Raw genomic sequence first — 13,394 nt, forward strand, 5'->3', positions numbered from 1 at the left:
AGCCCACCACCATACTAAACCTTGTAACGTGGCTTTGCCATACACTGTATTGCAGTCTGAAAACCTTGTGACAACTGGCTGTATGTCCTCAGTTTAGTGTCCAAGCTAGCTCTGCCCTTGAAAAATAGGGGGACGGAAGCAAACACTAGAAAAAGTGCTAGAAGTTCTATACCCCATGACTGGACCTGGAAGGGGGAGGCTCCTGTGTAAATCCAACGATCCTGCCCCTGCAGAGTACACTCCACAGCGTGGGTTACCAGTGGCCTCTGTAGAGTACACTCCACAGCGTGGGTTACTAGTGGCCTCTGTAGAGTACACTACACAGCGTGGGTTACTAGTGGCCTCTGCAGAGTACACTCCACAGCGTGGGTTACTAGTGGCCTCTAGAGTACACTCCACAGCGTGGGTTACTAGTGGCCTCTAGAGTACACTCCACAGCGTGGGTTACTAGTGGCCTCTGTAGAGTACACTCCACAGCGTGGGTTACTAGTGGCCTCTGTAGAGTACACTCCACAGCGTGGGTTACTAGGGCGCACAGTAACCAGTGGCAGAGCCCACTGGCCTCCCACTCGGAGCACTTCACCCCAGAGCCACCTTGGCCTGCTCCTCCTCCTGCTGAATGCACCAGCGGTTTTTTGGTAAATGAGAGCAGAGTCATTGTTTCTCAGTTTATTAGAAATAACACAAATAAATAGAAAGTTTCTGCCTTATAATGACTATAAAACACTGCAGACCACCCGGAACTCCACCGCCCGCTCAGCAGGACCACTCCACGCTGCCCCACAGTTATTTCAGTCTAATAATTTCATCCTTACAAAGCTGCATGACTTTGTTAAAATCCAAGTGTAGGTATTTCCTCCAAAATCTGCGATCTCTTCCATAAATCTGTGCAGGGTAACACGGACTGCCTGTGGGACAAAGACAACATTACTAGTCCTGCCTGTCCAGATCCCGGCTCTGCAGGGTCATCATTTGGGAATAGGTCACTAGATCTAATGCCCTGAGATCAGTCAGATCCTCCTCCTATAATGATCGCGCCCCTGGACATCTCCATATAGACAGGGTTAATGCTGGTGGAGCTTCTAGTCTTGACAGAATCGAGCTTCAGGTCGTAGATTTGTTTCCGCTGAAGTTGTGTAAGACTTCGGTGAATGAATTCGGCAATCATTTCTGCATCTTTAAAAACATTTAAAATTCGGAATCCGAAGTGGAGTTTGGTACTGGATGGTACCGCGGTACCAAACCCAACTGCGGTTTACCATTTTAAAATGTTCTTAAAGACGCAGAAGTGATTACCAACTTTATTCATCGAAGTCTCGCACGACTTCAGCTGAAACTAATTTTGCCTACACGGCAACGAATTGACCGGATGTACGATCCGAAGCTCGATTCGCTCAACCCTAATGGAATCATCATAAGTGACTGCTCTACAGAGACGTTAGAAGGACACAGGGAGAGCTCGCCACTGGTCACCGAGCATGCCCACAACAAGGACATAGCTCACCTGCTCCAGACCGCGATCTCTACAGAAGGTAAAGGGGTTCTCCCATGACTAATGTAAAACATGAAAATCGGGCATCATATGGTACATGGCCACCTCTTTCTGACCACGCTAGAACCAGCCCTGGACCTCGCATGGATCCAGAGATCTCCCCATTCATTGCTCTGCTAGATTGACAGCTCAGGGGGAGTGTCCTTTCTGATGCAGCTCAGGGGGCGTGTCCATGCTCTCCCAATCACAAATCAGGAGGCAGCTGAAAGATGAAACTGAGCATGTGCGACCACCTCAGTGAGCAGGACAAGGAAAAAGAACAAACAGCAGGTGGCGCTGTACAGATACAGGTTAGTGGCTGTGCTAAATGTTTAATTACAATTCAGATCCGGGGGCTGGTGTGGAAACTGTAGATTAAATTTCATGGGAAAACCCCTTTAAGGAACATGTCCCCAACCCTCCCCCATAAAAGACCATAGATGATGAGACAGCTGCCCTCCCTGCACAGCATACCCACAACATTACTCTTCTTTTCATGTCATGTAAGAAGTGAAAAGCAAATCGGTTCAGGCAAGATGTCTGTTCTGATGATGGAGTGAAGAACATCTGAGGGTTAGGGCTCCAGACAAGCGGCTTGTGCAGTAAGGAGAGGCAGTCAGCGGTAGGAGCAGAGGAAGCCCTGGCCATGCCCTGGTCACTTCTAATGAAGCAGTCTGCCGTACCCTCTACCGATCCAGCGCTCTGCGCCTCTATTCTCAAACACTGGTGGAAGGCGTAGCCCATGCTGGTCACACAAAGGGTTTGCTACAATGTACCAGCCTAGACCAAAGACTGCAGCACTTCCTAGGGCATTCTCATCTGATAGGCTGGGGTTCCACTGACCAGGAGAATGGTGGTCCCCACTGCCCCACCCCAGAGGATCATCCCATAAGGGTTTGAAATGCTTCCTCGTCTCAGCTCTACCTACATAGCAGAGTCAGAAAAGGACATCGAGTTCAAGCTGCAGATGGTGGAGGATGTGGAATACTGAGCAGAAAGGAGACCCTAAAATTGGGATGGCATTGGGGCCACAGGTACAGGGGCCACCAGTCAAGACAATCCTCTGTGAAACAAACTGGACTGATGGTTCCAAGGTATCAATAGGTAAAAGACCTATGAGGACAGGAGATTGTCTGCACGGATACAGTAAATCACCGAAGTCAGTGCCCCCCTATATACAGTATCACAGAAGTCAGTGCCCCCCTATATACAGTATCACAGAAGTCAGTGCACCCCTATACACAGTATCTCACAGAAGTCAGTGCCCCCCTATATACAGTATCTCACAGAAGTCTGTGCACCCCTATATACAGTATCACACAGAAGTCAGTGCACCCCTATATACAGTATCTCACAGAAGTCAGTGCCCCCCTATATACAGTATCTCACCGAAGTCAGTGCCCCCCTATATACAGTGTCTCACAGAAGTCAGTGCCCCCCTATATACAGTATCTCACCGAAGTCAGTGCCCCCCTATATACAGTATCTCACAGAAGTCAGTGCCCCCCTATATACAGTATCTCACAGAAGTCAGTGCCCCCTATATACAGTATCTCACAGAAGTCAGTGCCCCCCTATATACAGTGTCTCACAGAAGTCAGTGCCCCCCTATATACAGTGTCTCACAGAAGTCAGTGCCCCCCTATATACAGTATCTCACAGAAGTCAGTGCCCCCCTATATACAGTATCTCACAGAAGTCAGTGCACCCCTGACCTTTCTGTAAATCTTTTCCTGGGACAACACTGAAGATCTGACCCTGTGATACGATGTACAGTAGTCAGTGGACGGCTTGTATAACTGTGTAAATTGGGCGTGTCCTCAAAATAACTTAAGGAAGTCACTTACCTATCCCGTGGAAGATACGAGCAACAGCTCGACCAGAAAAGCGTTCTTCCTGGTGAATGGAGAGGAAAAGACGAACATCACTGCAGACCTGCACCTTCCAGTCTTCAACCTAACGAGACGACAGGAACAAATCATCATGTACCACAAGTGACATAACCAGCCCCAAACCTACTGAGATAACCAATATAACCAACCTTACCGACATAACCAGCCCCAAACCTACTGAGATAACCAACCTTACCGACATAACCAGCCCCAAACCTACTGAGATAACCAACCTTACCGACATAACCAGCCCCAAACCTACTGAGATAACCAATATAACCAACCTTACCGACATAACCAGCCATAAACCTACTCATATAACCAACCCTACTGGGATAACCATCCTCTACTAGGGTTGTTTCGATATCAAAAATTTTATTCGGTTTCGATACAATAAAAAAGTATTGCGATACTCGATACCACGTGAAAAAAATAAAAACACCAAAAAAAAGCAGCGTGCTTTACACATTTTATGGAACATCCGGCACATAATCAAACAGTACTATCCTATTTTTTGGGGGGACAAGGCAACAACAAATATGAAAAAACAAAAATCCGTACGGACCGCTGTATGGAAAAAGTTAACAGTAAGAGGGAGCTCCCTCGCTCTCCCATCGGGGGGCTGCTGTGCCTTTGCAGCCCCCCGATGGAGAGAGCTCCCAGACAGCCCCCCGACAGCCCCGTCCTTACTCTTCCCCGTCTGCGAAGTTCTGACCACTACTGAGCAGACGGGGAAGGTTCCCATGGCAACAGGACGCCATCTCAGGCATCCTGCTGTCCATGGTGCTGAACAGATCTGTGCTAAAGGCAGAGATCTGTTCAGACAAAGTGTAAGTAAAATACAGTACAAAACACTATATAGTGTACTGTACTGTATTATACAGACATCAGACCCACTGGATCTTCAAGAACTAAGTGGGTCTGGTTCAAAAAAAAGTAAAAATCAAAAAACACATTTATCACTGATTAAAAATGAAAAAAATAAAATTCCCTACACATGTTTGGTATCGCCGCGTCCGTAACGACCTGATCTATAAAACGGTCATGTTACTTTCCCCGCACGGTGAACGCCATAAAAATAAAAAAATAAAAACTATGAGGAAATTGAAATTTTGCCCACCTTACTTCCCAAAAAAGGTAATAAAAGTGATCAAAAAAGTCGCATGTACGCCAAAATAGTACCAATCAAACAAATCTCAAAATGACCTGGATAAGTCAAAGCGTTTTAAAGTTATCAGCACTTAAAGTGACACTGGTCAGATTTGCAAAAAATGGCCTGGTCCTGAAGGTGAAATAGGGCCGAGTCCTTAAGGGGTTAAGATATTTCCAAATCAGAATCTGTAGTTTAATAGCAGTGTGCAGGTCCTGATGCTGCCTACAAGTCGGGGGATGTGCTACCTCATACAGAAGCCCAGAGAACTGAGAAAAGGTGTCAGGATGAGGATAAGAATTCATGGAGTAGATGGAAGGGAATTAGGGTTGTGACTGATTATAAGGGAGATATGGGTTGTCCGTTTGGATCCTGATACCTTAAACCAGTTCTTAGAACGTTTTGATAGCAGCGTGGAAAGAGGCGGCGAAATGTTACTGGCACATAAAGAAGAGCAAACTGGTTTCCATCATGAAGAAAGCCGATGTTCCCAGGGCACTGGGCCGGATGGAGTCCTCATTCTACAGTCTGGAGTTTCATCTCTCACTGCCGCTGGATACAGTCCCCGAACGAAGGCTTCGACCATTATTCCAGTGCCCAAGAGGAGGATGAAGATCAGTGGCGCTCCATTCTGCCCTGCCTCATGTGGAAAGCCAAAATATGTACGCCAGGATGTCCGGCATTGATTTTAACCCTAACCTCAGAAGTTAGTCGAGGAGCTTGGCTTAGAGTAAAGATGGGAGGCCGCGAGTCCGCTACTTTAATATGAAATCCAGGTGTCCTCAGTCCGGCTGTGGTCACCATATCTACTCATCTAACACCACAGGGAAATGATGAGAGGACACCAGAGAATGATGAGAGTTGTTACAGGGAGAAGTCCAGAGTCTAATCAGGTGGTGCTCAGAGAGTAATCTGGACCTCAGTATCGCAGACAGAAGAGTCGGAGGACGGAGAGGAGGTAGAAAGTGATGAGGTTTCTGGGGCTTCAGATCACAAGAGTCGACATGAAGGCCCAACAAAGGCCGACTCACTGAGGACACTGACGAACGCTCGGCTCCCGTCTCATGGAGGATTCTCTCTGCATTACCGTTTGGTACAGTAATTGTAGTAGGCAGAGAATTGTGGCTGCCGAGGCTGGATAGGTGTACGCTGCCTGTATGAAAGGGTCGGCAGTATAATCTGAGACCCCACTCATCCAGGAAATTACCCCGGACCCTAGAAGCACTAACAGATTGAGGAAGAGGTTATTTCAGCAAATAGGGTTGTTGTTTAACTCTGCATATGCGCGCTGACACTTGTGGTGGTGTTTTGCACACGCGCGCTGACACTTGTGTTGGTGCTTTGCACACGCGCGCTGACACTTGTGTTGGTGCTTTGCACACGCGCGCTGACACTTGTGTTGGTGCATTGCACACGCGCGCTGACACTTGTGTTGGTGTTTTGCACACGCGCGCTGACACTTGTGTTGGTGTTTTGCACACGCGCGCTGACACTTGTGGTGGTGTTTTGCACACGCGCGCTGACACTTGTGGTGGTGTTTTGCACACGCGCGCTGACACTTGTGGTGGTGTTTTGCACACGCGCGCTGACACTTGTGTTGGTGTTTTGCACACGCGCTCTGACACTTGTGGTGGTGTTTTGCACACGCGCGCTGACACTTGTGGTGGTGTTTTGCACACGCGCGCTGACACTTGTGGTCGTGTTTTGCACACTGCCACTTTAGGTAGTAGAATAGTATTTGGCTTTTGCTATGCACAGTATGTATAGAAATTTTCTCAAGCTTTGGGTGATTGGATTATATGATCATGTGTTTAATGGCGGTGGGTGGGTCGGCTGGAAGTGATTATTTAGTATATTATGGGTTTGTATGTATCTTTTGTTTTGATATCCACACACTACTTAGTATGTAATCCTGTGCATTGCTGCTGGAAACTTGCGAGCTAGGAAACGCATTTCGTTGCGATTATGATGTGAATTGCAATGATAATAAAGTCTTCTTTAATACCATCTCTATGGAAATTAATGCCGGATGCAGCAAGTGCAGTATTGTTCCGGGATTTTGGCTGGAAAAAATACCACAGCATGCTGCAGTATTTTGTCCGGTCAAATACCGTACAAGGGATGGAACGGAAGACATCCTGATGCATACTGAACGGATTGCTTTCCATTCAGAATGTATTAGGACAAAACTGATGCGTTTTTTTCCTGTACTGAGACCCTTTTCCGGATTTCAATACCGAATAACGCTAGTGTGAAAGTACCCTAATAGAGAATGGGTTAAGTAGCAAATTTCTAAAATCACTCCTTTTAAAAAATCTGCCTGCATCCATCTGAAAAAAAGCTGTAAAGTTATGGCGACTAAGGTCCCTAAGTTGCAGTCCACTGCCTGTTATCAGGCAAAATCTGTCTCTGCTAACGGAAGACGCCTGAGAGGAAGTGGAGCGTGTCAGAGCTAGCCGAGATCCAGAGCCTGATAAAAGAACTGCTTCCATACATCTTTCGAAGAGCAGAGAAGCTCCTGCCTGTCTAAGTGCGATTTACCCTCCTTATCTGTTCTGTGAGCTTTGGAGCTGAAAACATAGTGGGAAGTAAGGGAAAGGCAGTCACAGCTGTGCTGTGCTGGCAGAAGGGAGACGCCCCCTGCTTGTGGGGTTTGGGGTGGCCCCAACGCTACGCTGGGTCCTCTGGACACTGTTGAGGTGTCACCACAAGGTGCTGATCTCCGGAAGTTTCGGACCCTTGCCTCTGAATTGGGCTAATCTTTCTGGGAAAATTAAGGATGGACTGGCCGGTCGGAATGTACCCTCTATCCTGTCCTCTGAAGCCAGGAAACTCCCGAGCCTAGGGTCTGTTGGAGAGGCAACCCTAAGTGAAGATAATTTCCCTCTACCGCTGACTCTGCCGGCCACTTTGTCATTTGGAGATAATCGATTCACAGAGATGGCTCTTCTGGATTCTGGATCGGCAGGAAACTTTCTGCAGCAAGCCATAGTGGATCGATATCGTATTCCAGTTTGACGACTGCAGAGACAATTGATCGAGTTTGTACAATTTACTACTGAACCTGTAAAACTGCAGATGGGAGCTCTCCATATTGAAGAGATTTCGTTCTTGATTCTTCCAAGTCTGTCTCATCCTCTCCTTTTGGGACTACCATGGCTCCCTATCCATGAATCAGTTCTTGATTGGAAGTCCGGAGAGGTGCTGCCTTGGAAAATGTCTTTCAGCCTGCTCGGTTAACCCGGATACCACCAAATCTTCAAGATCTGCCTGCAGCCTATGCGGACATCTTCGATAAGACACACAGGCCTTATTATTGTCCTATTGACCTGGCTCCTGGTTCTTCGCCTCCCCGTGGTGGTATTATCCCCTGTCTCCAGCAGAGACACAAGCCATGTCCAGGTATATTAAAGAAAATCTTCTCCGGCTGGCGCTGGCTTCTTCTTTGTGAAGAAAAAAGATGGTTCTCTTTGGCGATGCATCGATTATAGGGGTGTCAATAAAATCACAGTCAAGAACAAATACCCTCTTCCCCTTATTTCAGACTTGTTTGACCACCTCAGGGGAGCCAAGATCATCTCCACATTAGATTTGAGTGGGGCCTACAACTTCCCCCGACTTCGTCAAGGGGATGAGTGGAAGACCGCCTTCAACAACCGTGACGGTCACTATGAGTATCTGGTGATGCCCTTCAGGCTAAGCAATGCCCCTGCAGTATTCCAAGAATTCATTAAAGGGGTTCTGCAGTTTTTTTAAACTGATGATCTATCCTCTGGTAGTAGCGCCGCGGCCTTCTTGCAGTTTACCGCTGGCCCAGTGATGTCACGACTAGTATCAGTGGCCTGGGCAGGGCTAAGCTCTGTTCACTTGAAGGGAGCTTAGCTGCGCCCAGGCCAGTAATACTAGTCGTGATGTCACTGGGCCTAACAGCGAGAAGGCCGCGGCACTACTGCCAGTGCCGCTGCCTTCTTAAACAGCTGATCGGCAGGGGTCCTGGGTGTCAGACCCCCGCCAATCAGATGCTGATGATCTATCCAGAGGATAGATCAGTTTAAACGAACTGCAGAACCCCTTTAATGATATCTTCAGAGACTTACTTTATTCCTGTGTTGTGGTGATCTTGACGCCATTCTAATCTTCTCAGATTTGGTCTCCCACCGGAAACAGGTCCGTCTGGTCCTATAAAGGCTTTAAGAGAATAATCTGTACGCCAAATTTTAAAAACTTATTTTTGAACAATCCTCGCTTCCATTTCTGGGGTACATAATATCTGATACTGGCCTGCAGATGGATCCTGAGAAACTCTGATTTTGAAGTTGCCTCCTCCTTCTGGTCTAAAGGCAATTCAACATTTCCTGGGGTTCGCCAACTACTACAACTAGTTTGTGCCACACTTCTCTTCCTTTAAAGCTCCCATCTCAGCCTTGACCCGCAAAAGGAACCATACCCAAGAGTTGGACAGGTGAGGCTGAATCAGCCTTTAAAGCCTTGAAGCAGGCCTTCTCTATGGCTCCAATACTCCATTTTCCTGATGCCAGAAAGCAATTTTTCCTGGAGGTGGATGCATCTTCTATTCGAGCTGGGGCGGTGCTTTCACAAAAGTCTTCCTCGGGTAAGATGACAACCTGTGGCTTCTTCTCCAGGGCCTTCTCCGCTCTTGAACGCAACTACTTAATTGGGGACAGAGTTGTTGGCCTTCAAGAAGGCATTGGAGAAATGGCGGTACCTTATGGAGGGAGGCGGTCATCCTGTGGTGATCTATACTGACCACAAGAACCTCACCTATCTGCAGTCTGCGCAGAAACTTCGCACTCCACAACCTACATGGTCTCTGTTCTTTGCCTGTTTTGATTTTGTTCTTTACTTTTGAGCTGCAGACAAGAACATCAAAGCAGATCCGCTCTCTCTCTCGATTCTTTGATTCTACCAACCAGGAGGAGGAGCTCCAACATATTAATGATCCAGCTAAAATCTCTCTGTCCGTCCTGTCAAGCGATCAGAGATTCCACCCGGAAAAGACTTTTGTTGCAAAGTCTCTCAGAAAGCAGGTCTTACTATGGGGCCATACATCTAAAGTGTCGGGTCATGCGCAGTGGTACTGGTGGCCGTCCATGCGACAAGACATCCAAGAATTTGTCGCTACTTGTCCATCCTGGGCGCTAAATAAGACTTCCAAACAACATCCAGCAAGGCCTTCTGCTTCCTCTTTCTGAGGTTTCCTGCCAACAAATGGCCATGGACTTTATTATGGATCTGCCCACTTCCTCTGCTGGTTCTATGATTTGGGTAGTGGTAGACCGCTTCTCTAAAATGGCGCATTTCGCCCCTCTGCCTGGACTCCCTTCTGCTCTCAAACTGGCCAACAAATGTGTCGAGCACATTTTCCGTCTCCATGGCTTCCCTCTCCGTATTGTGTCTGATAGAGGCTTATAGTTCACTCAAAATTCTGGAGAGCTCTCTGCAAGCCACTGAATGTATCCCTGGACTTCTCTTCGACGTATCATCCGCAGTCCAGCGGTCAAGTGGAGCGTGTCAACCAAATTCTTACCAACTTTTTGCTCCACTTCACTAATATTCATCACGACAACTTGGTTGAACCATTACCCTGGGCTGAATTTACTTACAACAATCATGTCAGCGAGTCTTCCAAGAAATCACCATTTTTTGTTGCTTATGGTCAACAACCTAACATCCCACTCCTGGTGTCTTCTACTTCTGGTACCCCTGCTGCGGATGCAACTTCAAGAGAGTTCTCTAAAATCTGGGAGGAGACCAGAGGAGCTCTGAAAGAGGTTTCTGTGCGCATGAAGGAGGCTGCCGATGAAAGACGTAGAGAATCGCCTAAGTTCCGTCCTGGGGATAAAGTGTGGCTTGCCTCCAAATACATCCGGCTCAAAATACCCTTTTACAAATTGGGTCCACGCTTCATCAGTCCATTTGAGATTCTCTAGCAAATTAATCATGTTTCCTACAAGCTTAAATTGCCGGCCTTTCTCCGGGTACCAAATTCCTTCCACATCTCCCTGCTGAGACCTGTCATCCTGAATCGTTTTATCAAAAAACTTTGCAGTCGGTGAAGAAACCGTCTGTGGGGTGAAAGCTATTCAGGGGATGAAGAAGAGTAGAGATAAAACCCTGTTTCTTGTGGAATGGAAGGGGTTTGACCCTGAGGAAAGATATTGGGAACCTAGAGAGAACATCAGTGCCCCTCATCTTCTGAATTTTTTTTGTCTAGGGCCAGGCCTGATGAGAGGGGGTGTAAGTAGGGGGGGGGGGGGGGGGTACTGTTAGCCTAGCGGTCTGTGGGCGCTGCAGCCCCTACCCGCAGGTGCCGGGCTCCCTCTTTCCCTCCTGCTGCCATGAGCCGTGCTGACAACAGAAGTATCCTTGTTCAAAAAGAGGAAAAGTTGTACCATCAGAGAAGCAATGTGTATTTTGGGGATAATGACATCCTGTATTCCCATGGTCTTGGGCACAATTTCATTCCAGACCTCTACAAGTCGAAGTCTGATTCTGTCCGGATGGGACAGGAACCCAAGATCCTGGCATATGACATATGCCTTCCCACTAAACCCTCTCATTCCTGCGGTTCTACGGAAGATCAGCGAAGGCTTAGGAAGAATTTTGTTCCTAGGCCCAGCATGGCCAAAGATAAGTTGGTACCCTTTTTAAAGAAGATAGCCATAGAGGAACCAGTGTCACTACACCTGTGAGACCGGACCTTCTTACCCAGGGACCTCTGTTACAGCCAGACTTGAAAAAATGTAATTTGATGGCATGGATCCTGAAAGGCAGGGTCTTTAAGACACATGAAATTTCAACTTTACAATATCACCGTAAGTCAGTAACATCTGCAATTTATAAAAAGATTTGTAAGAAGTTTGGTTCTTGGCTTTCCTCGGTTCATCCGGGCTGTTCTCCTTCAATAGCACAGATCTAGGCTTAAGACTAAAAGGTGCAGATCTCAGCCTGATCACCCGCTCTTGACTTCCCATTGGCCGAGCACTGGTGGATTAAAAGATTTCTTAAAGACATGGGAAGATTGAGACCTTCCTTAGACAAACTATTCCCTCCGGGGACCTTTCTCTGGTCCTAAATGGTCTGTGTGAAGCACCCTTTGAGCCATTAGAGTCCATCTCTCCAAAATACCTATCATTGAAGACGGCCTTTTTGGCAGCAATTCCACCTGCCCGTAGGATAGGAGAGATTCAGGCCTCGTTCATGGGAACCCTACTTAAAGAATAATCTTACAATTAGATCCAGCCTTCTTACCTAAAGTGGTCTCCACTTTCCATAGAGAGCAAGAAATAATACTGCCCTCTTTTTGTGCCTCTCCTAGAAACCCACTGCCTAGATGTACAGAGGACGGTTCTCAGATATCTACAAAATACAGAGGCCGGATGAAGGGACTCAAACCTTTTTGATCAATTTGGAGGAAGCCTAAAAAGGGAAAAAAAGTCACGAAAAAAGGAGACTTTTGTATTACTTACCAGTAAAGTCTCTTTCTCGCTCTTCCTTGGGGGACACAGGAAACCATGGGTATAGCTCTGCTCCCTAGGAGGCGTGACACTAAGTGAAAGCTGTAAGCCCCTCCTCCATCAGCTATACCCCTCAGCCTGGAGAAGAGACTGCCAGTTGCGTGTCCAAGTAGTGAAAGATAACCACCAACCGGAAAAAAGAACTGTCGAGCCCCAACGGGGGCAACCAAGCCGGAACCACAACTGTAACCCAAATGAAGGGCGGGTGCTGTGTCCCCCAAGGAAGAGCGAGAAAGAGACTTTACTGGTAAGTAATACAAAAGTCTCCTTTTCTCGCCCATATTCCTTGGGGGACACAGGAAACCATGGGACGTTCCAGAGCAGTCCCAGAAGGGAGGGACCAGAACAAACTAGACCAACACCAGAGGCATCAATCAACTGCCGCCTGCAACACCAGACGGCCTAAAGCAGCGTCAGCCGACGCATGAGTATGCACCCTGTAGAACTTGGTGAAGGTGTGCAAGGAGGACCAAGTGGCCGCCTTGCAAATCTGCTCCGTAGAAGCCCGATTCCTCTGAGCCCAGGAAGCCCCGACCGCTCTAGTGGAGTGAGCGGTAACACCAAGGGGCGGAACCTTGCCCTTGGCGAGATAAGACTCAGTAACAGCCATCTTGACAAAACGGGCGATAGCAACTTTGGATGCCGCCATCCCTCTGCGCGACCCCTCCGGAACCACAAAGAGCGAGTCAGTACGCCTGAAAGAGCTGGTTACCTCCAGGTAAACCTTGAGCGCCCTGACAACGTCCAGGCGATGAAGCTCCCTCTCCCGCGGGTGGGAAGGGGAAGGACACAAAGAGGGGAGAACGATGTCCTCGTTCAGATGAAAGGCGGAGACCACCTTAGGAAGGAAGGAAGGGACCGGACGAAGAACCACCTTGTCCTGGTGGAACACTAGGAAAGGTTCCAGACAGGAGAGTGCAGCCAATTCGGACACCCTCCGAAGAGAGGTGACGGCTACAAGGAAAATAACCTTGCAGGACAGAAGTCGCAAGGAAACCGTCCGCAGAGGCTCGAAAGGGGAAGCCTGGAGCGCTGAGAGAACCAGGTTCAGGTCCCAGGGCGGTACCGGAGGACGGTACGGGGGAACCGCGTGAGCCACACCCTGAAGGAAGGTCTTGACAGGACCAAGGGGGGCCAGTGGGCGCTGAAACAAAATGGACAGCGCAGACACCTGACCCTTCAAAGAACTAAGGGCCAGCCCTTGGGCCAGTCCGCTCTGCAGGAAGGACAAAACGGTGGGGAGAGAAAAGCGGAGCGGAGGAATCCCCAGATCGGCACAGAAC

General features: G+C 48.1%; 2 protein-coding genes across 4 annotated transcripts in view; one reads left to right on the forward strand and one right to left on the reverse strand.

The window, feature by feature from the left end:
* UBASH3A (ubiquitin associated and SH3 domain containing A) overlaps positions 1 to 13,394 on the forward strand; it is a 698,439-nt gene that overhangs the window by 470,231 nt on the left and 214,814 nt on the right. The window lies entirely within an intron of this gene.
* The window catches only part of RECQL4 (RecQ like helicase 4), a 100,860-nt gene continuing 88,135 nt past the window's right edge, over positions 670 to 13,394 (reverse strand). Inside the window, exons 24-25 of the mRNA XM_040422704.1 lie at positions 3,379 to 3,487; positions 670 to 908 (exon numbers count right to left, since the gene is read on the reverse strand). Of these exons, the coding sequence (XP_040278638.1) occupies positions 787 to 908; positions 3,379 to 3,487 (231 nt within the window). The 3' untranslated portion in view covers positions 670 to 786. The remainder of the gene's footprint in view (positions 909 to 3,378; positions 3,488 to 13,394) is intronic.

Source organism: Bufo bufo, chromosome 3, assembly GCF_905171765.1.
Source record: "Bufo bufo chromosome 3, aBufBuf1.1, whole genome shotgun sequence".
Classification (NCBI taxonomy): domain Eukaryota; kingdom Metazoa; phylum Chordata; class Amphibia; order Anura; family Bufonidae; genus Bufo; species Bufo bufo.